Consider the following 27401-nt stretch of genomic DNA (forward strand, 5'->3'; position numbering starts at 1 on the left):
GCACCGTTTCTGGCGGATAATAGTTGCTACGTTTGGTGGCCGCCGGCATAGAAGCAATCTTCTCCACGTCGGGCTCGGGCTCGGCAACGGCGGCAAAGCGGGGGTTCAAATTGGTGGCCGCCGCTTGAAACGCATTCGATTCTTGCGTGAACGGCGGGAATCCTTGCCTGGAAGCATTTGATTCGTCGGGGGATGGATTTTGAGGATGTTCACGCCAATAGTTGCTCCAATCGCCTTCCATTGCTATTTGTTGAAATAATTTAGAAGATGAGGAGAATGGATGAATGAGGAGAATGGATGAATGATAGAGGATGAAGAAGAGAATGAGGTTGTATATGTATATATAGAGGGGGTATAGAAATAAAAAAAAAAAAAATCGGCAACAGGAAAAAAAAAACGGTCAAAAACGGCTATTTTTAATTTTTTTTTTGGGCCGAAAAGGGGCGCGTGTTTACACGCCCCCTCCTTCGCTCCCACTATTCACGAGTGCGAAGCAACGGCCCCCCTCCTTCACACCTGGGTGCGGCAACGGTGGTGGGTGCGATAGGCCGGGTTCGATCCGGCCATCGCACCCACCGCTGCGGATGCTCTAAACCCAGTCGGCTATAAATGCATTGCCACTTCTAGTAAGGAGTTGTTCAAGAGGCATTGAGAGAATATATTCAATGAACTCGTGATATTGATTAGCTTTCATCAATTTTTTCCCTTCAACCTTTAAACTGGAATCGGCGGTGGAGGAAGGAAGCGGCGGAGGAGTCGCGCGACTGTGGGTTGAACGACGTAGGGTCAAAGAGGACGAAGAAGCACGAGTTAAAAATCTTATTTCCAAAGATTGAAGATGAGTTGGGATATTTTAAAATACGTGGATTTCGTCAATTTTTTTCTTTTATTTTTTACTTTCGCGTGTACTACTGACATGGTACTTGGCCAGACCACGTCATATACCGATAGTCGGAATATTTTTACGACCCATAAATAAGAAAAAATTGAAGCAATAGATATTATTTTGTAAATATGCTTAGGATGAGATATTTTTGAGAAAACGCTTAAACTATATGCCAAAAATTGATATTTACCTTTAATAGTAATATTAGTACCATTTCTAAAAATTGTTTTTGAGACGACAATGTTTTAGCTTTGACATATAATAAGCCGAAGCATTTTCATACGGACCATACGGTAGATCCCAAATTGACATACAAATACAAAATTTCTTATTTTTAGGGTTTCTTATGGTTTGAGTTCAACCTACAATCCGACGCGATAACTCAATTTGCAAAGCAGAAAGCGGATATGGATATGGAGATAGTTGGTCGCCACGCCTTGCTCTTCGACGATGATTCCATGGCGGCGTTCGTCAACTCCGGCGACGCCCTCGTCGAGTGGCACTCCCTCCAAATTGACCGCTACGATGTCCGCCACCTCCTCTCTGCTCCTCCTCCGTCGCGCCGCCGCAATCGCAGCTACGAACCTAGAACCTCCGATGACCCTTCCATAGAATTCCTAATCGATCAGGAACGATATCTTGATCTTCCATTGGAGTCCAATCAACCAGGTATTGCATCAATTTCTCACTTTTGCATTTATGTTCCTCTAGTTAATCGATTGATTGGTTCTCGAGTTTTGAAATCTGGTTATAGCTATAAGGACATGAGTGCCGCCATTGTTGAAGTTATTTGCTGGGCAGCAGGGTTGGGTCTGTTGGGGGTTGGAGACCCTTTAAATTAATACTTAATTAAGTACTTTGTGAGGTTAATCAGGCAGAAATATGCTCCAGAGAGTTCGCCGAGAGCTATTCACAGAACACTTGGTAGAAAGGTGGTGTTAAGATGCTGGAACATTGGAGTAGGATAATATCTTTGTGCTCGTTATCCTGTCAATACAGAAACACACTGAAGGATGTATAATTCTGTTAAAGATGTTAATGAGTCTACCTTTCTTAAGCAATTGGAAAATTATGGTCAGGTGTTCATTCACTCATTTCCTCAACTAACGTCTTAAAGAAAACTAATAGAGATTTCACTGTGTCAATATGGTGCTATGGGCAACAGTTTGTCTAGGCAGTAAATTGGCTGCTTCCATGAATATTTTTCGTGGAGTTGGCTATGCCCATTGTCAAGCAATTGTTTCTTCTGGAATCTCTTATAAAACAGGTAGGACAGATGAAGAGGTGTGATAGCTATCTAGTTTGTGCTGGTAGCATACTTTCTTTGCTATATGCTTCAAAATTTGCATGGCGGATTTAACTATGTGACTCCTTCCAGTTACAAGTAAGATTCAAGAAAGTTATTTTTCCCCCAGTTTTAATGGTTCCGTAAGTTGTAACATTCTTTCTGGTTGTTAATGCGGCATCTAAAAATTATATGAAACTATCTTGTATCCAGAGTTAGAACAAGAAGAAAAACCATCCAACAGTGGCGGCTATCATGCTATTGCATTCTCTTATGGAAATACTGGTGATTTTGCTGATCAAAAGAATACAGATATTGAGATGGAAGCCAGAGGGTATCTCCCTCCATTCTCTGTTCCTGGGGACATTGTCCAAAGCTTGGTAAGCTCATTTTAAATCTTAAGCTTCAATGCTTTTCAGGATGAACTTGATTCCTACTTGCTGACTTGATTTTCCCAGTATTGCCGTAATAATTGCCTAGGTTGTGTATGTTATCTGAGGCTCACCATGTCAGATTTTCAGATGCTTGGAGCAGGGATGCAATTCTTGTGCTCTTAAGTTTGCCGTACACAGGCACCTTCTGTCCCTTTGATGTCATGACAAAGGGCTGTGCAGGTGGGATTAGGAAAATAGAAGTTTCTTTGAGGAGTGTCAGTTTACTAATTCCGATGACGAGTGATGTGCGACACAGCTAGTGCCGTGCCTTCAGTTTATCGTTGTTATATTGAGATTATTATCGTCGCTCTTTATAATTTTTAATCTTGCAGTTTAATTTGTTTGCTTCTTTTTGGTTTTCTGATGTTTTGGAACTTCTCGCTTCTAATAAGTATTCCTTCTTTTGTCTTTGCTTTTTTGCCTCCTTTTTGCAGCCTCCAACAGAAAAAATACATCAGATAATTGCAAGAACCGCCATTTTTGTGAGCAAACATGGTGGGCAATCAGAGATCATTCTGCGGGTGAAACAAGGGGACAACCCAACATTTGGATTCTTGATGCCTGATCATCATCTTCATACATACTTCAGATATCTTGTTGAGCACCCAGAACTTTTGCATCCTGAAATTGACGAAAAATCTCAAGATGAGAGGAAAATGGTTGGTACTGAGCACAAAGATTCTGGTAATATTGGAGGAGCTTTGTCTTTGCTCGGGTCTGTGTATGGGTCTGGTGAGGATGAGGATGGTGATGATGCTGTTAATGCTTCTCCCTCTCAAGACGCAAAAAACAAAGAATCTGTGGAAACTGCTGCTAAGGATGAGTCAATATCTGGGAAATCAATCCTATCTAAAAAGGATAAGGTTCCTGCAGTCAAGAAGAACACTTCAATCATAGGTTCCAAACATAAAAGTGTAAAAGGGATTAAGAAGGAAGATAGTTCTGGCTTGTTTTCTGCTAAAGACGAGAAATTAAGGAATCATGGTATTGGAGCCACTTCAAAACCAATTCTAGAGCCTCCTCCTGAATTAAAAAGAATGGTTGATAAGCTTGTGGAATTTGTTATGAGAAATGGGAGGCAGTTTGAGGCAACACTACTTGAGCAAGATAGTAAGCTTGAGCGATTTCCTTTCCTTCTTTCATCCAATCAGTATCATCCCTACTACTTAAAAGCCCTCGAGGCAGCTCAGGAGGTACCGTCATTCCAACACCCCCTCTTCCTTATCCAATGCAGCACATGAACTGACAGAAATTAAAATGTATCATATGCTCTTGTTTCCATCCTTTTGCGTGCTCTCCTGAAATAGTTTCATAAATCATGTGCGCTGTATGCTTCTTGTTAAATCACGTGGAATATAGGCATGCTTTTGTCATGTTCTTTTACTCTATATATTCAACCAAAAATATTTGAGGTAGTCTACCTCAAATATTTTTGGTTGAATATATTTTACTTTAAAGTATTGATAGTTTTACTTTTGTTTTCATTAACCGTATAACTTGTGTCTTGCTAACAACATACATCCCAGGGTTTTTAATAAGCCTCTTTTAAGTTAAGGTCGAAGATAGTTCCAGCTGGAACTAATATAGTGCTAAAGTCTCATTAGTTTGTAAGCTTGGGTATTTTATGCTTGAACAAGCTTGACTAAATTTCTTCAATCTAAATTGTATACTACCTACACTAACATAGCGTATGCGGTTCGTTAAAATAAACAAGTAGAGCCTAAAATTATGTATGACTGAATGTCTCAAACCTGCACATGTGCTACTTCGAAGATCCTGTATGTATTTCTATTTTTTGGTTGACATGTTTACAAAAATGGCATGGCATTCCTATTATAGCCTCTTATTGTTGTGCAGTCAAAAGTAAATGGCAAGAGCCTCTATCCAGGACAGGAAGATCTAGGCGGACGTGGGATTAGCAGAAAAGCTTCTATGCTCAAAGAAAACGAAAATTCACACTCCACTTCTGATCTCTGTGATGTGCCATTTGAATCTGATAGGAAAGAGAAGTTCAAGATGGTAATTGGCAAATCAAAGAAAGATGCACAAGAGACAGAGATAGAATCCCAAGAATGTGGATTCACTGTAGATGCAGCTGCAGCAGCTGCTATCCTTCAGGCTGCCACAAAAGGAATTAAGAGCTCTGGTTTGCGATACATCACTAACACTGCCTCAAATTCGCATACTAATGCTATTAGAAATGAGGAGGGGCAGCCTGCAAATTCAGGCAGTTTTCAGCCCTTGCTACCATTTAGTACGGGTGAAAAGTCTGATCAAAGTGGAAGTTGCAATCTCTCTGCAATGTTGCCAAAGACAATTGCTGGAACAGCTTCTCATGAAGTTGCAGGAGGGGATGATTCTTCTAATGCAAACCTGACAGAAGAGCAGAAGCTGAAAGCCGAGAGGCTCAAAAGGGCTAAAATGTTTGTGGCTATGTTGAAAAGTGGAGCATTCCCCTCTAGAACAGAAGCATCAAGGGGATCATCAGCAGAACCTGTAGTAGAACCTGGAGTGTTGAAACCTGCTGCTGAGGTTCGTTGTGCTAGCCAAGAAAGAGTGGGCATCTTCACTGCTGCAGTTGTTAACAAGTCTGCTCTCGAGGGTAACTTCGGTGAGAGGCAAAGTGAGCGACAATCAAAAAGAAAGTATCGCTCGAAATCTATTGGAAGCGAGGATGACGAAGACGATAGTGGCAGAGAGGGTGACCTGATCAGGAAGCGTAGATCCAGATCCAGGAGGCCCGAGGATGATGAAAACGAAAATGCAAGGAAGAAGGAGTACAGCCAGGAAAATGAAGGAGAAAGTAGTGAAGAGAACAAGGACCATAAGCACAATAAATCATTGCGCTCATCACATCGTTCACAAGGAGATGACAATGAGTATGAAGGCATATGTATAGAGGAAAGAGAAGCCAAGGACAGTGAGGATCACTCAGAAAGAAAATATAGATCAAGATCAAGAAGCCAAAAGGAGGATGGAGAAGTTGGAAATGCAGTAAGAAAGGATCAAAAGCACTGTGGGAGAAAGCGCAGGTCTCACTCTTCTTCAGAGGAAAGCGAGAATGGAGAAGAAAGTGATGAAGATGCGGAGCACAAGCACTATAAATCAAAACACCGCTCTCGCCGTTCGCAGCGTGATGATAATGAGCGTGAAGGCGCATATAAAGAGGAAAGAGATAACAAAAGGAATTACGGATCAAGGTCCAGAAGGCACGAGGGCTACAGTAAAACTGAAAATGCAGTAGAGAAGGAGGATAGGAACTATAGCAGAAAGCACTCGTTTCATTTCTCTTCCGAGGAAAATGGAGGCGAATGTAGTGGAGGTGAAATGGAGGATCAGCGCTCTAAGTCTTCTCATTCAAAGCACAAGAATGTTGGTCGTGAAGACGTATATAAAGAGGAAAAGGATCGTAAACGATCAAGAAAGAGTCGCCGTTCAAGTGAAAGCCCCAGCAGACATTCTTCTGAGCGGCGCAAGAAGCACCGTTCTGGCCACACTTCACATCATAGCAGGGACAAGCACAGACACAGGCACGGCAAAGACAGAGAATCTCATCACCGCCAAAAGTATGATAGCTCTTCGGACAATGAACGTCAGCGTCGTGCTGATGTGAGAGACGAACTGGAGGAGGGAGAGATCAGCTCGAAGGATGAGTCCAAGGGAATTGTCAGTGGTGATGGAAAAAGACAAATGTCCGTCCACGGCAAAAGCGGTACGTCGGTTGATGTAGCGAGTTCCGAGCAGAGGGCTCCATCTCTACACTCTGAAACTACGGAGGTACCCGCTGATCTAAGGGCCAAAATTCGTGCAATGTTGATGGCGACAAGGTCATAGCTGTAGCACAAGTTGGTGCAAAGTGTAGTTAATTGTAACCTTTTGTAAAAGCTATTAGACTGGGTAATATGGTGTATCAGGCTCCTTAAACTGTTACATTCAGCATTTTTAAAGGTTTTAAAATGTTATTGCTGTTTCGAGATATTTTAAAAGGTACCAAAATGAAAATAAATAAATGATCAATTAATTTCGTGTATCCGATTAGCTCAAAATCTACACATCATATAAAAGAACAGTTTTTTAACCTCCTATTTTTCTCTCTCCTCATAATTTTTTATCTTCTTTTTTATTTTTTCTATTTTAATTCTTTTCGTAAAAACGTTATTTTTTATTCATAAAAAAAGTACTCAATATGGATTAAACTAAAAATTATGAAAAGACTTTAATTTGATGTAAAAATTATATATAAAAAAATTAAATAAATAAGTTATGATTGTTTAAAGTGTCAATTAATTTTTGTTCGCTCTCATCATTTATCTATAATGTTGAACATCGTACTCTTTTTTTTTGTCTCCGTTAATTGGTAAAAAAATAAGTAGATGTTATGTTTCTCCTTTCAAAACAATTTTCAAAACAATTTATATGATTGTTTAATTATAATTATTTTAAATTTACATGTTTTTAAATTACAGTAGTTGTTAATGCAATTAAGGAGAATGGGAGGCGGGGAGAGGAGGCCGAAACAGGGAGGGGTGGAGAAACGGCTGGAAGCCAGGAAAGTGGAATGGATGGAACGGCTGAAAGCCCTAATGTGGCCGAGTTTTTTAATTTTAATAAATTAATTAAATTAAAAAAAAAACAGGTTAATCAGTTTAACCGGTTAACCGACCGGTTAAACCGATTAACCGGTTAACAGTGAGAGTACTAACCGATAACCGAACTGAACCGGAAAAAATCGGTTTTCGGTTAACCGAAAACTGGTTTTTCCGATTCGGTTACGGTTTTAACCGAAAAAAAAAAAAAAAAAAAAAAAATCTAATATGAATTTGCAAATAAAAAATTATTTATATATCTTGAAACTAGAATTTAAAATATTATATAGATTTATTTAATTATGTCTATAAATTATTTATTTATATAAGCATATTTGTTCTTATATATTTGTTTTATTATTCGTATTTTTCCTGATTTCTTAATTAATTTTGGGCTATTTAAATATGAACTATTAATAATAATAATACAGTTTGGTAAGACGCTTCTCCTCCAACCAATAGGTCGGGGGTTCGAATCACCTAGAGGGCTAGAGTGTGAGTGTATTTTTCCTTTCTTTGGGTTATAACCTGGGATGCACGGATTCGCGCAAAATCACCCCCGTGCAGTATCCGATTCGCGCGGGGGGCGGGTGCGGGCGCGATTCGCGTGGGATTCGCACGGGATTCGCCACCTGGCGAATCCCCCCAAAAATAAAAAATATAAATTTGGATTCGCGAATCGGGTGCGCCAACCTCGCGAATCCGGTGGTTGGCTTCAATATGCCGCTGCGGTGGTCGGATTTCAGAGGGCGGCGGCGGTAGGGGCGGCGACCTCCTGCCGTTGTTCAATCGGTGTGAGACGCCGATTCCTGAAACGACGCTTGATTCCGCCGGGGAAGAAGAACGAGGGAGGTGGCGCGGAGAGGCGGCGCTTCAAACGACGGCGGCTCACCTTGATTCCGCCGGGGAAGAAGAACGAGGGAGGTGGCGCGGGCTGGCTGTGAGTGTGGGTGTGCGACAGAGGGAAAGAGAGAGAGGTGAGAGAGAAGAGTGTGCGTGTGTGTGAGCGTGTGTGGCTGAGTGTGTGTGAGTGAGTGTGTTTAGTGTGTGTATTAGGTTAAAAGAGAATTTGGGCTTGGGCCTTTGATTTATTAATGTGAGAGAGGGATTGGACTTGGGCCTTTGATTTATTAATGGATTTGGGCTTCTAGTTTTATTAAAAAGGAATTTGATGGACTACAAAATTTGGGCCTTTAATAAATTTTAATTCTTTATATATATATATATATATATATATATATATATATATATATATATATATATATATATCATAGACGTATCCTTCACGAATCGCACCCTATAATTTTTCAAAAACCCGTATCCCTGCACCCGAATCGTATCGCTCCCGCACCCGCCCCCTCGCACCTATGCAATCTAGGTTATAACAATTTTTTTTTAAAATAATAATAATAATAATAATAATAATAATAATAATAATAATAATAATAATAATAATAATAATAATAATAATAATAATAATAATAATAATAATAATAATATAGTTTGGACTTTTAAGAGTCCAAAATTATTATACTAAATGACTGCAATTAATTTTGTTATATTGATAATTTAGTGTTATTTGCTTAATCGATGAGATTGGCTTAAATTGTTTGTTTTACAATTTATAGATTTAATTATTATTATACGTATTTAATTAGTATACAATACTCATTGAATTTAATATTATACGCATTAAGTTGATAACATTGTTATCACATACTTCCTCCATCCCATAAAACACATACATAGTTTTCCTTTTTCGTCCGTCTCATAAAAACATGCATAGTTCATTTATAGTAATAATTCTCCCACTAAATATCACAATCAATGTGGGACCTTTTCTCCACTCACACTATATTTTACAGGATTTCTTAAAATCTGTGTCATCTCAAACTATGCATATTTTTATGGGACGGAGGAAGTACTATTTCAAATTAAATACTAAAATTTAAATTAATATAATTTTTTTATTATCAATTAATCTAACTCATAAAAAAATTACATTTTGATATTTCTATACAATTTAAATTTTAAAAATAAATAAATATATTGTGACTTATGCATCGCACGGGAGGGCATACTAGTATGCATAAAAACATGAATTGTTGCAGCTATTTGTAATGCATGTATTGTTATCTTTCTTGGTAATTGCAACATCTATATCTGTCTATATATTATACTCCCTTTTACCTTTTTTTTTTTTTTAATTTATGTTTGAATGTCCCAAATATATAGGTTTATTTTTATAAAAGATAATATTGTTCCACTTATTTACTAATATTTTCCTAACTAATGTTAATGAGGTCTAATTGAAATGGCAAAGGTGTTGGGAACATTGTGGAATATCCTAATGCTTGTTTTGATGATGCCAAAATTCATAGGTCTTAATTGTAATAGACTAGAACAGTTTTAAACTCAAGTGTTAGAGTTCGTTTCTAGTTTAGTATGCGGTTCTGAAGACTGAAGACTGAAGATACCAACTGAAGTATCAGTTGATGAATCAGTTTGGAACTGATTACTTAATGCGTGCCACAGACTGATACTAAAGTCAAGTATCAGTTGAACATTCTTCCTCGGACTGATCTTCCAACGTTCAAAGGAAGCCACGTACTCACAAGAGTACAGCCGCATTAAATGCAGAGATCTCAGGATCTTATTTCTGCAGAGGTCATTCCTATTTGGTGGTTACTTTATCAGAGACGTCACATCTCCTGTCTCTCAAGAGAGCCGTTTCCACCAGACAAGGAACCTCGAAGATTGAAGCCTCAGCCCAAATTCGAATTGCTCTCCAACGGAAGAAATCTTGAGGACGTTCTACGCCAACGGATCTATTCAAGAGTTCTCCTACAAATAGCGCTCGATGATCACTTCAACCTTCACCGATTCAACAACATAAGCTGAAGCTCTGCCGAAATTGCTACTCAGCCTAAAGCTTAACCTCCCCAAAGCTTGAATCGAAGAAGAGAATTCCAAAGCCAAAATCAGTCACTGCTGATTACATACATTCTCTTAGACCTTAGGCAAACCTTTGTTTACCCAGAAGCCAAGGTCAAACTTGCTGAAAAGAACTTGTTCTTTGCAGTATAGTTGGCACTCGTTCAAACCTCCTTTCCAAAAGAAAGATTTGAGTGTTTTGAGTGATTTGGAGTTCAGAAGGGTTTTCTGACTCTGAGAGTCTTAGCGCGGGTTGTGCTAAGCAAGAGAAATCCGACACGAGTGAAGTGTGGGTACTGAAGAAGGGTTTTCTTCAGTGGTACGGTTGTGTGCACCCGGCAAGCACACGGTTTGGTTTGCAGTGCACCTGTTAAGCACTGCGGAGTGGATTGTTGGTCTGATCAACCGACCGTGGATGTAGGAAAGGGTTTTTCCGAACCACGTAAAAGTCTCTTGTGTTGTTTACAGCTTTCAGTTTTACATTCTTACTTGTGTTGTTTCAATTGATAATCTGAATACTGATTAACGGCAAAGAGAAACCTAAGACCAACAACGTGCTCAACCGAGGCTATTGCGAAACTAGATTTAATTTCCGCTGCGTATGATATCAGTCTGACTGATCTATCTTTTGATAGTCAGGAAGAGTGTTATCATCTCTGTTTTAGCAAACTCGACTGAAGCCCATACGTGCATCAGTTAAGTTCCAGTAACTTAACTGATAACTCCTTACTGAAGAGCTTTCAGTATCAGTCGTCAACCCTGTTTGGTCAAAATTGTTTTCAGTCAACAGGTGTCTTTGTTTGCGTGTAAAGTTTCGTTTAGATCTCTATCTTGAGATCCCTCTGATTGAGGAATTATTAAAAATAGCCCATAGGTGTATTCCCCCCCCCCCATACACCTATTCGAGACCCCCGGGACCTAACAAAAGGTGATGCACCCAAAAACTCTCTTTTATGAGTGGTCTTGTTGGGAACTTAATGAAATATCCTAATCCTTTTTTTGATGATACCAAAATCAATAGGTTTCTTTTGTAATTGTAACACCCCAATTTTCATAACTTTACGATTTAAAATTTAAGAAGTGCTAAAGATGGAAAATTAAAATTTCTTAAATTTCAAAAGGTTTAAAACTAATTTTAAAAAAAATCATCTTGCCAAAACTAAAGTTATAACATGATATAAAACGATAAACTAAAATGTATAAGTACAACTTAAATTTCTATGGAAGTACATAATCTCTAGTCATTCTCGACTTTCATGGCCACCTCGACTCTAAAACTGCAAAACTGAAAAGATAAAGGGTGAGCATATTGAAAATATACTCAGTGAAGAATCATGCACATATTCACATACGCTTAAACATGCAAATAATTCACATTGTCATACACATATACTGATAATCTGATGGGCGAACTGAAGCCCCTGAACATGTATTTCAACATGGCTGAATTTCTGAACATGTATTTCTACATGGCTGATTTTCTGAACATGTATTTCTACATGGCTGAACATGTATTTCAACATGGCTGATATTCTGAACATGTATTTCTACATGGCTGATATTCTGAACATGTATTTCTACATGGCTGAACATGTATTTCTACATGGCTGAGCAAGTATAATCAAACATGAACTAAGAGCATATAAAAACATACATGAATATAACCACAAGCATATAATCCCTCACCTTAACCTTGTTTTCTTGAAATTTTTTGACGAAACCAATATGCAAAAAGGAGAGAGAATATAAACTAAAATTTGTTGCTTCTTTCCAAGTATGCGTCCATGACTAGTATATATACATATATACATATATATATATATAGGTTTCTTTTCCAAAAGGAATTATTGATATGCATGAATTATATTTGAGTAATCAATCTGTGTTTCCAATATACACGAATCTATATGTATTATAGTTGTATGTCAAATTATGTTTTAATAAGAATAATTGTTTAACTATAATAAAGATATTGTCGCCGCACAAATTTATTCACCGATTAACAAATTGACTAAAAACATATTTAACTCTATCTTAATCACTTACTTAATTCAATAGCTCTAACCTAAGAATTGCAACAAGAAAGGAAAAAATTAGAAAAGAAAAAATAATAATAAACTTGACATAAAGATTTGAGTAATGCAGTAAACTTCTTTTCATAAACCAAAGTTATACAAATCTAAATTGACTTTTCATGAAAGACTCTTTGCATAATATATATATATATATATATATATATATATATATATATATATATATATATAGGGAGAGGTTCAAGAAATAACCATAAATAAAAAAAGAACGGAGAACCATTTTCAGCCATTCGATTATCAAGATCTACGGTGGATGTATCATCTTGTTGGATGAATGCAGATCCTGGGTTCGAATCCTGAAGGGAGCAATTTTTTTTATTTTTTTGAGTGCATTAATTTTAACAGCGAATGCATTAATTTTTACAGTGAATGCATTAGATTTGATGGTTCTCACGTTTTCACAAATAATGTAGTTCTCTCTAGAACCACACCCTATATATATATATATATATATATATATATATATAGGGGTGGGCTACCGTGAGAGCACATCTTAAAATAAGAAATAAGAGCAATTTTTAACGTATGAATTGTATGTACATCACATATGAATTCGTTGTATAAAGGTATGAATTGTGAAAAATAAATTTTTGCTACCTTTGAGATTCGAACTCGGGACCATAAATCCATCCAACAGGATTACGAATGAACCGTAGATCTTGATGATCTAAGGGCTGAAAATGATTCTTATTTTTTATCTTAAGAAATGCTCTTATTTTAGCTATTCCCTATATATATATATGGGGAATGCTAAAATAAGAACGCTTCTTAAAATATAAATTAGGAACAATTTTCAGCCCTTAGATCATCAAGATCTACGGTTGATTCATCACCTTGTTGGATAAATTCATGGTCCTGAGTTCGAATCCCAAAGGCAGCAAAAAATTATTTTTCGCAATTCATGCCTTTATACAGTTTATATATATATATATATATATATATATATATATATATATATATATATGGGGCGGTTATTCAATAAACCACCCTTATTTTAAGAATTACGAACCAGCAAAAATGCATGAATTTTATGTATAACACGCATGAATAAACTGTATAAAGGCATGAATTGCGAAAAATAATTTTTTGCTGCCTTTGGGATTCGAACTCAGGACCATGAATTTATCCAACAAGGTGATGAATCAACCGTAGATCTTGATGATCTAAGGGCTGAAAATGGTTCCTAATTTATATTTTAAGAAGCGTTCTTATTTTAGCATTCCCCTATATATATATATATATATAGGGTTGGGTTCATGTGGATCCCTATGCTTATAATAGATCCGTAGATCCAAATCTAGACCACACATTTATGACATGTGGCGCATCAAGATGGTGACACGTGTCAAGGAGTTTCCAAGCATTTCAAGGCAAAATCTGGAGAGGGGTAAAATTGGAATGTAATTTTCGGATTTAATAATTAAAAAAAAATATTTTTTTTTAGATTTTCTCAAAATAGATTTATTTTAGATGCATATAGTTTCACACAAAGATGCATAAGGTTTTCACATGAAATGCATGACTTTGAACAGAAAAATGCATTTGATTTTTACAGTTTTGGTATTTTCACCACCCCACCCCGCACCACCCCCCCAACCCACCCCACACCACCCCCAACCCTCCCCATTACCACTCCCCAAAATAGTCATGTTTCACATGCATATAAAATCAAACAAAAGTGCATAAAGATTTTACATAAAAATGCATTAAATTATACAAAAAATGCATTTCATTTTAATAAATCTGGTATTTTCGCCACCCCACCTGCCCCACCCCCAATTTTTTTTTTTTAAACTGATTTTCTGACCACTGACCCCCCACCCCCCCCCCCCCCAATTTTTTTTTTATTTTTTTAAAAACTGATTTTCTGACCGCTAACCCCCCACCCACCCTCCAGCCCAAAAAAATTATATTTTTTCAAAAAATGTAATGCATTTTTGTGTGAAAAGTATATGCATTTTTGTGTGAAAGTATATGCATTTCTGTGCGAAAGTATATGCATGTAAAACATGTAATTTTTTTATGCATGTAAAAATCAGTTTTTCAAAAAAAAAAAAAAATTGGGGGGTGGGTGGTCAGAAAATCAGTTTTTGAGAAAAAAAAAAAAAAATTGGTGGGGGGTGGGTGGGTGGGGGTAAGCGTGGGTCAGTGGTCAGAAAATCAGTTTTTAAAAAAATAAAAAAAAAAAATTTTGGGGGGGGGGGTGGGGGGGTGGGGGGTAAGGGGTGGGTGGGGGTGGGGTTCAGGGGTGTGGGGGGTGGGGTGGGGGTGGGGTGAAATCGTATGCATTTTATTATGAAACTTTATGCATTTTTATATGAAAGTTCATGCATTCTCGTATGAAACTTTATGCATCTAAAATATACATATTTTGAGAAAATCTATTTTTTTTTTATTTCAAAAATTACATTCCAATTTTACCCCTCTCCAGATTTTGCCTTGAAATGCCTTTATGCATCTTGATGCGCCACATGTCATAAATGTGTGGTCTAAATTTGGATCTACGGATCTATTATAAGCATTGGGATCTATATGATCCCATTCCTATATATATATATACTAGTATTTGCACCCCGTGCGATGCACGGGAAACGTTTTTATATTTTTATATTTATATACAATTGATACCAATTCAATTATCATATTTATAAATATAATAAAATTAATTTTAACTAAATATATTTGAGCTTAATATTTAAAAAAATAACAAAATAAAGAATACTTCACAATAATAAAAATTGATATGACGAAAAAGCAAAAAAAAATATTTAAAACGAAAATAATTTTTTTGGAAAAATAAATTTATTCAAAAAAAGATGAGAGATGAGAGAGAATTTTTTTAATTCTAATCTTTCAATAAATATATCTTTTACATTTTAAATCGGATAATTACATAAAATATATCAAATTATATCTCTTATCGTGATCTTTAATTTGATATACATATTAAATATTTTATAATTAGTTTAATTGACAACAAAAAATAATTTTTGTTAACTATATTATTTTAATCGAAGTAGTCTATAATAACAATATTATCAACTCAATGAGTATAATATTAAATTTAATAAGTACTGTAAAATAATAATTACATTATAATGAAAAAAAAAATAGAATTACGATAACCGTAACTCAATTTAAGATTTTTTTATGTACAAATCAATTGTTGCATATTACAATAGTCAGTAAATTTTGCATGTAACTAAAAGTAAAATAGTTATTATATCATATAATTATTTCAGTTTTATATTAAAATTTAACATGTAGTGAAGAATTTGAAAAATTAAAACTAAATAAATGTAAACCATATTTAAAGTTTCATTTTTAATCTATATAAATATCAGATATGTCTATATAAATAAATATATTATTCGTACATAAACATTACCACAAATTAAATAAATTTAAATCATATAAGAAATTCTATTATTAGATATATAACTAAGTATTCATCTAAAAATTTATATTAAAATTAATACAAATTATACTTTTAAAATTAATATAATTTTGTAGATGAATATTCATTCTAAAATTTATGTATTTATAATTTTTATACCAAATTAAAGATCTTAACATGGTTTTTAAGTTAAGATGAATACTAAATATTTTTTCATAAATTAAATTTGACAATTTTTAGAAAAGAATAAGAAAAGATAAATTTATGGAAAAAGTTATTGTTAGAACTATATTTCTATAATATATATATATATATATATATATATATATATATATATATATATATATATATTGAGGTTAGATTTAATTTTTTCATACAACAAACTCACGTAATATTTATTAAAATATGTGCTATCAAAAGTGATATTTATACACTTTTAAAGGACGGAAGGAGTACATATCAAACTAAAGCATGTATCATGATTTTTAAATTGATATTACATATTAAATATTTTATCATATTAAAGATAAACTATTTTTGGAAAAAGAAAACAAAAATGAAAAAAAGAAATAAAAAATGAAGAGATTAAAAAACTATAAAAAAGATTGAGGAAAAATAAGCTTTGTTAGAGGGTAAAGAAGGAAAAAAAAATATTTGTGGTAGATATAAGTGAAACTACATGTATTAACATATTGTTGTAGTTGAATAAAAAAACTCGAAACACTTTTAGATATAATTGCATCATTTGCATGAGAAATGGAATTATGCACATGATTTGCTGTTTTTTTTTTAAGCATAATTTCCGGATTAAAAAGACCCACGTCTTTTGGAACTAAAATTTGAAAGAAATGGTCAAAACCATGTTCTTATAAATATACATAAATTTTCAATTAGCCATTTATTTTTTCAATATTTACAAAATTGCCATTCAAATCAATTTGAAATCAATTTCTAATTGAAAACTGCTGTTTTAATATAGTATAGATAGATGAACTAATTCACATTTTAAGCACTAATCATGATAATTCATGCACTAATCACGATAAGCAAATTTTAAGAACAATGCTACATTTTTATATTTTCTTAATTCAAGTCTAATCACGATAAGAAAAATTTAAATTTTAAGCAACATATATGGGCACATTGACCTTTTTCATTTTTGTGTTTTCTCGGTCTAGTTTATATTTTTTTGTTTAATTTTTTTTCCTTTCATGTATTACCACTTCAATTTATGTTTTCTTTTTATTCTCCACCTCCATTAAATATTGAGGTTAACGATTTTATTGTAAATTTGTAATAGTCCACCATAACTACCAGCCCACACATTAAATAGTGGGGTGTGAATTAGTGCGTGAATGTGAGTGTGAATTAGTTCATGCGTGAGTGTGAATTTATTTATAACATTTATATTACATATATTTTCAAAATTGCCACTCAAATCAATTTCAAATCAATTTGAAATCAATTTCTAATTGAAAACTGCTGTTTTAATATAGTATATATATATATATATATATATATATATATATATATATATATATAGGGTGCGGTTATAGTGAGAACCACAATTATCGTGATAACATAAGAACCAATAAAATTACTACATCTGCTATACAAATTAATGCATCCGAAAAAAATAATTTTTTTGCTCCCTTTAGGATTCGAACCCAGCACCTTCATCCATCCACCAAGATGATGCATCCACCGTAGATCTTGATGATCGAATGGCTTAAAATGGTTCTCCGTTCTTATTTTATTAGTGGTTCTTATTTGAACCTCTCCCTATATATATATATATATATATATATATATATATATATATATAGGGGAGGGCTAGAATAAAAACACTCTTAAGTGTATAAAATATAAATGATTTTCAGCCCTTAGATCATCAAGATCTACGGTTGATTCGTAACCATGTTGGATGAATTCATGGTCCTGGGTTCGAATCCCAAAGGTAGCAAAAAATTATTTTTCACAATTCGTAACCATGTTTGATGAATTCGTAACCCTGTTGGATAAAATTCGTACATTAAAAAACGTTTATATTTATATTTTAAAAAGTGTTTTTACCGTAGCCCTCCCCTATATATATATATAGGGTGCAGTTATAGTGAGAACCACAATTATCGTGAGAACATAAGAACCAATAAAATTACTGCATCTGCTATACAAATTAATGCATCCGAAAAAAATAATTTTTTGCTCCCTTCAGGATTCGAACCCAGCATCTGCATCCATCCACCAAGATGATGCATCCACCGTAGATCTTGATGATCGAATGGCTTTAAATAGTTCTCTGCCATTCGATCATCAAGATCTACGGTGGATGCATCATCTTGGTGGATGGATGCAGATGCTGGGTTCGAATCCTGAAGGGAGCAAATTTTTTTTTTTCGGATGCGTTAAATTTAAGAGCGGATGCATTAATTTGTATAGCAGATGCAGTAATTTTATTGGTTCTTATGTTCTCACGATAATTGTGGTTCTCACTATAACCGCACCCTATATATATATATATATATATATATATATATATATATATATATATATATATTCATAAACGTTTTATCAGGACATGTAAATTGAATTAATTATTATATATATATATATATATATATATATATATATATTCATAAACGTTTTATCAGGACATGTAAATTGAATTAATAATAATAATAATAATAATAATAATAATAATAATAATAATAATAATAATAATAATAATAATAATAATAATAATAATAATAATAATAATAATAAAAGTCTAAATAAATTAATGGTGCAAATCTATATATATCATGTAATTATATAAAAAAAAAGCTATAAAAGAAAATACTAGAAATTCACTCTCTATAATAAATTTAAATATTTGGGGTGTTACAGTAATAGACTAGAACTGCTCGAACTCAAGTGTTAGAGTTCTTTTTCTAGTTTAGCTTGCTGTTCTGAAGACTGAAGACTGAAGAACGAATGACTGAAGACTGAAGTTACCGACTGAAGCATCAGTCGAAGAATCAGTTTTGACTGATTACTTAATGCGTGCCACGTGGAATCAGCGGACTGATACTAAAGTCAAGTATCAGTTAAACATTCTTCCTCGGATTGAACCTCCAACGTTCAAAGGAAGCCACGCACTCTAGAAGTACAGCCGCATTAAATGCAGAGATCTCAGGAGCGTCCTTTCTCTGCAGAGGTCATTCCTCTTTGGTGATTACCTTTTCAGAGATGTCGCATCTCCTGCTTTTCAAGATAGTCGTTCTCACCAAACAAGGAACCTCGAAGATTGAAGCCTCAGCTCAAGTTCAAATTACTCTCTAACGGAAGAAATCTTGAAGACCTTCTCCGCCAACGGATCTATTCAAGACTTCTCCTATAAATAACGCTCGAGGATCACTTCAATCTTCACCGATTCAACGACATAAGCTGAAACTCTGCCAAAATTATTTCTCAGCTAAAGCCTAGACTCTCCAAAGTTTGAATCGAAGAAGAGAATCCCAAAGCCAAAAATCAGTCACTGCTGATTACATAAATTCTCTTAGACCTTAGGCAAACCTCGTTTATCCAAAGCCTAGGTCAAACTAACTGCAAAGAACTTATTCATTGAAGTTTAGTTGGCAAGTTTTCAAACCTCCCTTCAACCGACTGAATCGAGTGTTTGTGTTGTAAAGGAGTTCAGAAAGGCGTTCTGTCTACGTGAGATCCTAGTGCCCAGTGCGTGCTAGGAGTGAGAAATCCAACAAGGTGTGTTGGTACTAAAGATTGGATCTTCGGTTGTTTCGGTTGTGTGCACCTGTAAGCACATGTTCAGGTTTGCAATGCACCAGTAAGCACTTGCTGAGTGAAGTTGTTGGTCTAATCAACCGACCGTGGATGTAGGAAGTGTTTTTCGAACCACGTAAAAATCTCTGTGTTATTTACAACTTTCAGTATTTACGTTCTTTCTTGTGCTCTTCCTTTCGTAAACTGAAAACTGATTAATTGCAAAGAGAAACTTAAGACTAACAACGTGCTCAACTCACAGGCTATTGCGAAACAAAAGTTTTCCGCTGCGTGTGTTATCAGTCTGACTGATCTATCTTCTGATAGTCAGTAAGATTTATAACATCTATGTTTGTCAAACTCGACTGAAGCCTTACGTGCATCAGTTAAGCTCTTTTGACTTAACTGATAACTCCTTACTGAAGAGTATTCAGTATCAGTCGTCAACCCTGTTTTGGTCAAAACTCTTTTCAGTAAACAGGTGTCTGAGTTTGTGTTTGAAGTTTCGTTTTGATCTCTTGTAAAGATCGAAAATAGCCTATAGGTATATTTTCTACCCCCCCTCCATACACCTATTCGAGACCCTCCAGACCTAACAGGTCTCGAGTTCAATCTTTGTGTGATGTAAAGGTCTCATTTGCATACGAGTGACTTATTTTATTATATAATATAGTCCTCTTCTAATTCTCAAAAAATATATATTTGTGATTAATTCTTTAATTTACTCCAACTTTAATTCATACCAGTACGCTCTCCGTGCGATGCATGGATAACATATATTTATTTCTTTTTAACATGTTAAATTATGTAGAATTACGAAAATATCATCATTTATGAGTTAACTAATTTAGTGTTAATAGGAAAAAATGTCATATTTCTTAATTTATAATAATTTTTTAATTAAATTGTGTAAATATTATTATTTTTAAATTAATATATTAAAAAATATTTGTTTCAAATATTGTAACTTAAAATATATGTTAAAACTATTATATATATATATATATATATATATATATATATATATATATATATATATATACACAACGCTTTTGAAATAGTCATTTTGAAGAGAGAAACACAATATTTGGTCATTAATTGAAAAAACACAGAATTTGACCATTTTTTTTTATGTTTTAAGATTGTTTTACCCTTAATTAGGACGGACCGTATTCAGGTTTGCGCGCGGGTTAGGCACATATGGCACTGTTAGTGCCAAAAATACCAACAAAAAAAAAACCTAAGTAAATTGGTATGTTTGGCACTATTAGTGCCATGCACGAATGATACTAATGACCATAAAAGAGAGTATATGGCACTCTAATGGAACTAATATGACCATAAGTACCATTCGTGCTGCACTACATAAGAGAGAGTATATGACACTAATATATCCATAAGTTTCGTGCAGCACCCTAAATTGAGAATCTAAACCCCTAAATGAATAATCTAAACCCTAAATGGAGAATCTAAACCCTAAATGGATAATCTAAATCCTACGGGGAAGTGTTCCAAATGGTCATATAATTGTACTCATATATATAAGACAAGACAGTGTAACAACACAAGTATATGACACTATTGACACTAATATGGTCACTAGTACCATTCGTGCATGATACTATTGACACTAATAGTGTCAAATATACCAATTTACTTGATTATTATTATTATTATTATTATTATTATTATTATTATTATTATTATTATTATTATTATTATTATTATTATTATTATTATTATTATTATTTTCTGTTGGTACTTTTGGCACTAATAATGCCATGTGTGCCTAACCCGCGTCTAAACCCGAATCCAGTCCACCCTAACTATGGGCAAAATAGTCCTAAAACATAAAAAAATGGTCCAATTTTGTGTTTTTTTTCAATTAGTATCCAAATATTGTGTTTCTTTCTTCAAAATGACCTTGCGAGTATATTGTTTATATATATATATATATATATATATATATATATATATATATATAGTTAAGTTCCATAGAAACGAATATATAAGTAGAGAATGAAGATGATGTGTTCGATAATTTCACCCTTTTAATCATGGAAATTAAGAGTAATTCACCTGTAGTGTGCAGTGAATTGAGAGAAAGTGATGAAAACTGCTAAGGCAAGAGAAAAATATCGTATTGAGTGTTTAGAATAGCGCGTGTTTACAATGGTAGACATATCTCATATTTATAGGCATTTACAACATGGGTAAATTGGTAATTACATGTCTGATAGCGACCCCGGTAGTTAGGAAGAATCTTCGAGGTAGTTAGTGATCGGTTGTGCCTTCAGTCCTTCCCAGCGCTGCACGCGTTCGCCAGCTCTGAAGCTTTCTTCCTGGATACACCAGCCCTGCCCGAGTCCGCGAGTTACTTCTTTGCCGCTTTATTTCAGATCTAACTCTCTGATCCGCTTTCTTCTTCTCTGACCATGTCAGCCCTGACACCCTTAGTGTTGGAACCCTCTCAAAATGGCCCAGAAGCTTCTGCCTTTCATGTTTTCCCCCAAAAATATTATTCCAGCCCTTTGCCTCATTTCTGTTCCCAGCGCTGACTACTGCGACGCTGCCAGGTTTGTCTTACGCATATTTTACTCATCATCAGCTACTTCCCCCAGTCTAATTGAGCGTTCTCACCGTTTACGCTTAATTAGTTCTTCCACCCCTTCCCTCAGTGCTTCAGTGCCGCCCTTTTCCCTCTACCGGGCATTAAATGCTCGTCAGTTGAGTGGATCCCGGCCTATCTAATCACCTCTCCCTTTTCAGAAAAATGTGCCCTTTTGGTTGTAACCCCCGTTTGAAAATGCCACGTGTCATCCTCCGATTGCGTCGAGGTAAACCCTCGTACTCCGCGCCGCCTCAACGTATATAATGCCCTTTGTCTTCCCTATTTTTCACTTTTGGCGTTCCTGTTCTTTCTTCATAATTTTCGACCATTGCATGCTCCCGCCGCTCGTTCGACGCTTCTTCGACATTTGCCGAGTCCTTCACGCTTCCGCAACCGGATTTAGGTATTGTGTCCGTTCTCCTTTCCTCGGGTTGTGTGGTTGTGAGAACCTTCGTCTCCCCTTCTCTTCTTTTTCTTTAGGAAGTTTTTAGGCGGCGTACTGTAAAAACCATAGATATGTCTTCATATTCCGTTCCTCCCTCTATTATGGGCGTAAAAGAAATGCAAAGGCTAGAGAAGGCCTTGCGGGGGCCGATTCCGGGCTTGACCTTTCGCCTTTCCGACAATAATTCTTTAGAAACTCCCCCAACTTACGGGAGAACAGTATTGCTCTGTGGGAGCAACAAATGGCGGCAGGGCTGCGCTTGCCCCCACCCCCATTCCTTGTAGAGGTCTGTAATTGTTTTCGTGTCCCCTTTTATCAGCTCGCACCTTCAGCTCAGCGAAGAGCCTTCTTCTTCCATAGCCTGGTAAAATACCATGGCTGCCGAGATACAACATAACTATTTTGTCAGACCCAGATCCTAAAGAAGACCAACACCCATTACAGCTTTTCCACCAACAAAAATTTTAAAACCACCTTCATGAGTAAGCTGCCCTCTACCGATAAAAATTTTGTAAATAAATACTGTATAGTTTCTACAGACAAGGGAACCTGGCGTGCCTTTGCCAGCGTCACTGACGTGATCTGGCACCTAGAGCGGCACACCCGACCACTCCGCACTCTCCCCCCCCTTCTGACCGTAACTTAGAAATTTTTGATCGACTCAATTCCCTTCACTCTTCCAAACCCTTCCCCTCCAAGCGTTTGGTAGAAAACAATTCAGTCCTGACGGCTAACGGGCTGTTCCCCCGTTTTCCCGATTCAAAAATAGGTAATGACATTATTTGTGCTTTTTTTCTGTTTGGTGTATACGCCAGATGCTAACCTGCTTTTATTTGCCTTAGACATGGATTGGATGGTAGACTGCGAGGGCCTCCTTCCACCCTCGACAGTGGATGATGATGTCAGGGCTGAAGCTCCCAGGGATGACACTCTCCAGGATGCTCTTTCTGAAGCTGATACGTCCAAAACAGTCAGTGATGTTCAAGAGTTTGGGGGCCCGACTGAGGCCCCTTCTTCCATTGATATTTGTCGCAGCCCGACGCCTAGCCAGTGATAGCGTAGACCGGGTATCGATACGACTAAATAAAAGAATAGGGTAAAGCAAAAGAAACTATACAAATCATCAAGCGGAAGCTAATAATGAAACATGCTAAATCAAACTTCAATAACAACATCTCAAGGATATAAACATCAACGACTTCATAAGTTCAAAAGTATCAGGATTCTTGACTACATTTACAAAGTGGACATAGCTAATTATTCACAAAGATTCATATTATACAGAGTATCGCAACAAAAAGTGAACAGACTATATGTGTGAAGACATATAGCTGAGAGTATATTTCTCGATCAAGCCCAAAATAAACTTCAACATCATGATACTAGCGTAGGAAATAGAAGTACAATAAAGAAATGTCATTCGAAACAAAGTCCCCACCAGCACCAGTCCAATTTCCCTCCTCGCTTATACTGCACATTTAAAAATACATGCAGGGCATGAGTACAGAATACTCAATGGACATATGCCGAAAAATAAAAGAAAGCTTGCTCTTAGAGCTATAAATTGAACTTGTCACATTAAGCAACACACAGGGGTTTCAGTTAGAAAAGAACTTGTGCATGCCATTTCGCAAATCATAAACATCATAATAAGTAACTGCGCAGTTAAAACATTCATTATGTATGTACCACATACAAGAAATCAAGCACCAGGAATTATGAATCATAAACTGGAAGGTAAATAAGTACTAACAAATAAATCACATGAATCAAATTAACTATTTACAAACCCTAGAATCAGATAAGAAAACTAGTCAGACATATTAAATAAAACTTAAGCATAATTAAAAAGAAAGCAATTGAAAGAACTGAATTAAATGAAATTGAAAGAACCATCTTGAATCTTCAATCCTTGCAGAAATCCAATCCAAGCTCTAAAAACTGGAAAACAATATTAATCTAAAGCTATAAAACTGAAAAACTAAAGTTGGGAATCCTAAATAGGTCAAAAGAGGACCTATATATAGGCACGGGAGATAAATACAGTGTAGGACTCGAAAATACTGATAAAATCTGAAAATCCTGCAAAATCCCGAAAATTCAGAAATTTCCCGTCGGGTACTATTCACTACTGCGCGTGACTTTCTTGTTTCGGCCATATCTTCCTTGTTCGAACTCGGATTTGCGAACTGTTTGCGCCTACGAACTCGTATCGAGACGATCTACAACTTTTATTAAAATCATCAGTCCAAATTCAGACTTCATATTTCTGTAAAATTCATCAAAGTACGAGCAAGTAACATATTTCACAAGATAAAACAATTTAAGCACAAAACAATCATCCAACACTCAATTTCCTATAAAATTGACATCATATGAACACTAAAAACCATGGAAACATGAGTGCTATCACCCTCCCCTCTTCAACAGTCACAAGCTCAGAACTCCGGCGACACAGTCCCCTGCTGCACCTCCGTTGTTCTTTGCCAGCCGCCGTCACTATCGCCCACAAGCCGCCGTCACCGCCACCCCCATTTCCTTCTCTCTTCAATTTTCGGCAACAACCATCTTCTTTCGGCTTCGGCGATGACCAGTCCTTCGCTACCATCAAGCTCACCACCAACTCATGTATCTTCCATAGCACCACAATCAAGATCTTCTATGATCTCTCCGCGGCCAGCTACGAGGCCGGCCCAGAGCCCGGCTACTACGTCGCCTCGGCCCAGATTTAATTTAGACAAGAGAAGGGGGCTTGGTTTTGATAGAGGATTTGGGGTTTAGAGAGGAATAACGAGAGGAGACTGAGACGGACGGGAGGCGGCACTCCCAGCTGGGCACGACCTCGTCGAAGCCGTCCGCGGGTAGTGGCAGTTGATTCGGACAGTGGTGGGGTTGACGATTTACAGTGAATATGAAGGCAAAGCATTGGGATTTTTGGAGGAGAGATGAAGAAGAATAGGAAGAGTGACAAATGCAGTGTGGTGAGAGGGCCCTACGTAAAATGCTAAATGCTATTTAAAATTAAAACTCACGAATTGGATGTGATTAAGAAAAAAAATAAGGGAATATTTAAAAGGTTAATTTTTTGTGGATCACACTATTTATCTATCAAAAAGTGAATTTCTTAATCTCCGTGCCGAAAGCAATTGAGCCTATTGGGCTAGGACGGAGAGAGTATTTACCAAGTAAAAAGAAAAGATTCATTAGTATTTACTGTCAAACTACATAATTAGAAATTTGAAAATAATAGTTCAATAAAGACACATTTGTGGCTCCTACATTTCAAGAATTGTCGATTTTCTTCTTTATTTTCCTTGCACAATGTTGTCCTACCTTTTCCTTTTATTGTTTTTGCTTTCTTCACCCTTCTCTTATATATTCAGGTAATTATCACATTGAATAGTAAAAAAAATACAAAATAAAATCTTAACATAGTCATTTGGTATAACTCTTCATATGAAAACTTGTGAATACTTGCCTACAGAATGATCATTTTCTAACATTCAAAACACAACACAATACGGTGACATCTAAGATCTTATTTTTAAATATTCAAGAATAACATAAAAACGGTTTATGTGGCAAAAAGTTAGAGAAGAAACTCACACCAGATTCTTTCTCCACGGTTAATACAAAATGAAAATAAAATTTTATAAAAAGAAAAAGAAAAAAAAAACCTAACGAACCATTGAAAGCACAGGAAAGCAGACTAAGGGCCGAGCCTCATCAAAATCTCTTGACGAAAAACCCAATGGAAAAAATCTTCAAGAGAAAAAAGAGTGCTCGTCTATACCATGACACCAAAAGAACAAGCAATAAAAACAAAAATCACGCGATGGGGGAGTGGAGATACTTCAAGAGCTCCGGCCTAACCATCGCCCCCAAGCATCCCCGGCCTCCACCGCGCCCAAAGAGAAAACACAACGAACCCAAAACAAAACGTTGTCCCGTCTCCCATTCTTCCCGAAGTCCAAAATTTGCCAAGCGTGAGCCATCAAAATAAACTCGTCGTCGATCTCATTATGCCAGATGTCCAAAATCTACCAAGCATGAGCCATCAAAAGAAACTCGACGTCGATTGGGGTCGACAACCCCCCAACCACGGAGCAACCAGAAGGGTTCGTCCTCCAGAGTCTCATCCCCGAGCGCACCCATAAGCAGCAAAATAACCCTAGAGTCACCCCATCTCTAACCACCTTGATCTGAACCATGACAACCAGCCCGCCAACTGAAACCCAAAAACTATACAAGCATCGCCGAGAACAAGACCCAGCCAAGCCTAGCAGCCCGATCGCTTCAATCTCCCTCATCCCGAAGAAAAGCCGCAGCCTCTGCTCAGAAACGAAGCTATGATGAGCAACAAGCGAGTTCCCAATATGCACAGTAGGCAAAACTGCACCAACGATGATAAACAAAACCAACCCCCACCTGTTCGAAGAAATGCCCCACCCAGAAAAAAAGGCGCAAAGAAAGCCACCAATATCAGAGGACAGATACAAGATATAAGCCATCCCCTAGAAATAACCACATCCATGACCATCCAGGAAGGAATAAAATCCAACGCCAAAGGCCAGATCATCAAATGGCGCCAAGTAATAGACACACGCACTCAACGCCAATTGTTCGAAGCTCGATGCTTCCTCCAATTCCGGAGCAACCAACGGAACCTGACCCTCCGAGGCCCAGCCAATAGCTCACCAGTAGACTGAAAAAGACCCCAATGAACGTTCCAAACAACTACACCGGTCCACTCCAGAGGCCAACCCTCTAACCAGCTATGCCTCCAAAACCATGCAAGCTCCGTACCGCCGAAGCTAAGTAACCATGCGAATATGACTGTGAGTAGACATGTCAAGACGAGCAACATTTTTTATAACGTCAATTTCATGAGGCCACTAGCCTTCAGTTTGGTCATGATTAGCCATAATAATATTAGCCACTTATTCCCCTCTCTATATATGTGAGTAA

At 36.2% G+C, this 27401-nt stretch overlaps 1 protein-coding gene across 6 annotated transcripts; it reads left to right on the plus strand.

Annotated features, from left to right (window-relative positions):
- The first annotated feature begins 1147 nt into the window (after positions 1-1147).
- LOC131011514 (uncharacterized) lies at positions 1148-6583 on the plus strand. Of its 6 annotated transcripts, none has more exons than XM_057939289.1 (4): positions 1148-1555; positions 2385-2551; positions 3040-3798; positions 4463-6583. In XM_057939289.1, the coding sequence occupies exons 1-4, from the start codon at positions 1294-1296 to the stop codon at positions 6437-6439; spliced, it is 3165 nt and encodes a 1054-aa protein (XP_057795272.1). In that variant the 5' UTR covers positions 1148-1293; the 3' UTR covers positions 6440-6583. The 6 variants fall into 6 exon arrangements, with proteins under 6 accessions (XP_057795272.1, XP_057795275.1, XP_057795277.1 ...); XM_057939292.1 differs by lacking the exon at positions 1148-1555 and adding an exon at positions 2685-2785 and having other exon boundaries at positions 1901-2551; XM_057939294.1 differs by lacking the exon at positions 1148-1555 and adding an exon at positions 2693-2785 and having other exon boundaries at positions 1901-2551.
- The last annotated feature ends 20818 nt before the right edge of the window (positions 6584-27401 follow it).

Source organism: Salvia miltiorrhiza, chromosome 2, assembly GCF_028751815.1.
Source record: "Salvia miltiorrhiza cultivar Shanhuang (shh) chromosome 2, IMPLAD_Smil_shh, whole genome shotgun sequence".
In the NCBI taxonomy this organism is placed as follows: domain Eukaryota; kingdom Viridiplantae; phylum Streptophyta; class Magnoliopsida; order Lamiales; family Lamiaceae; genus Salvia; species Salvia miltiorrhiza.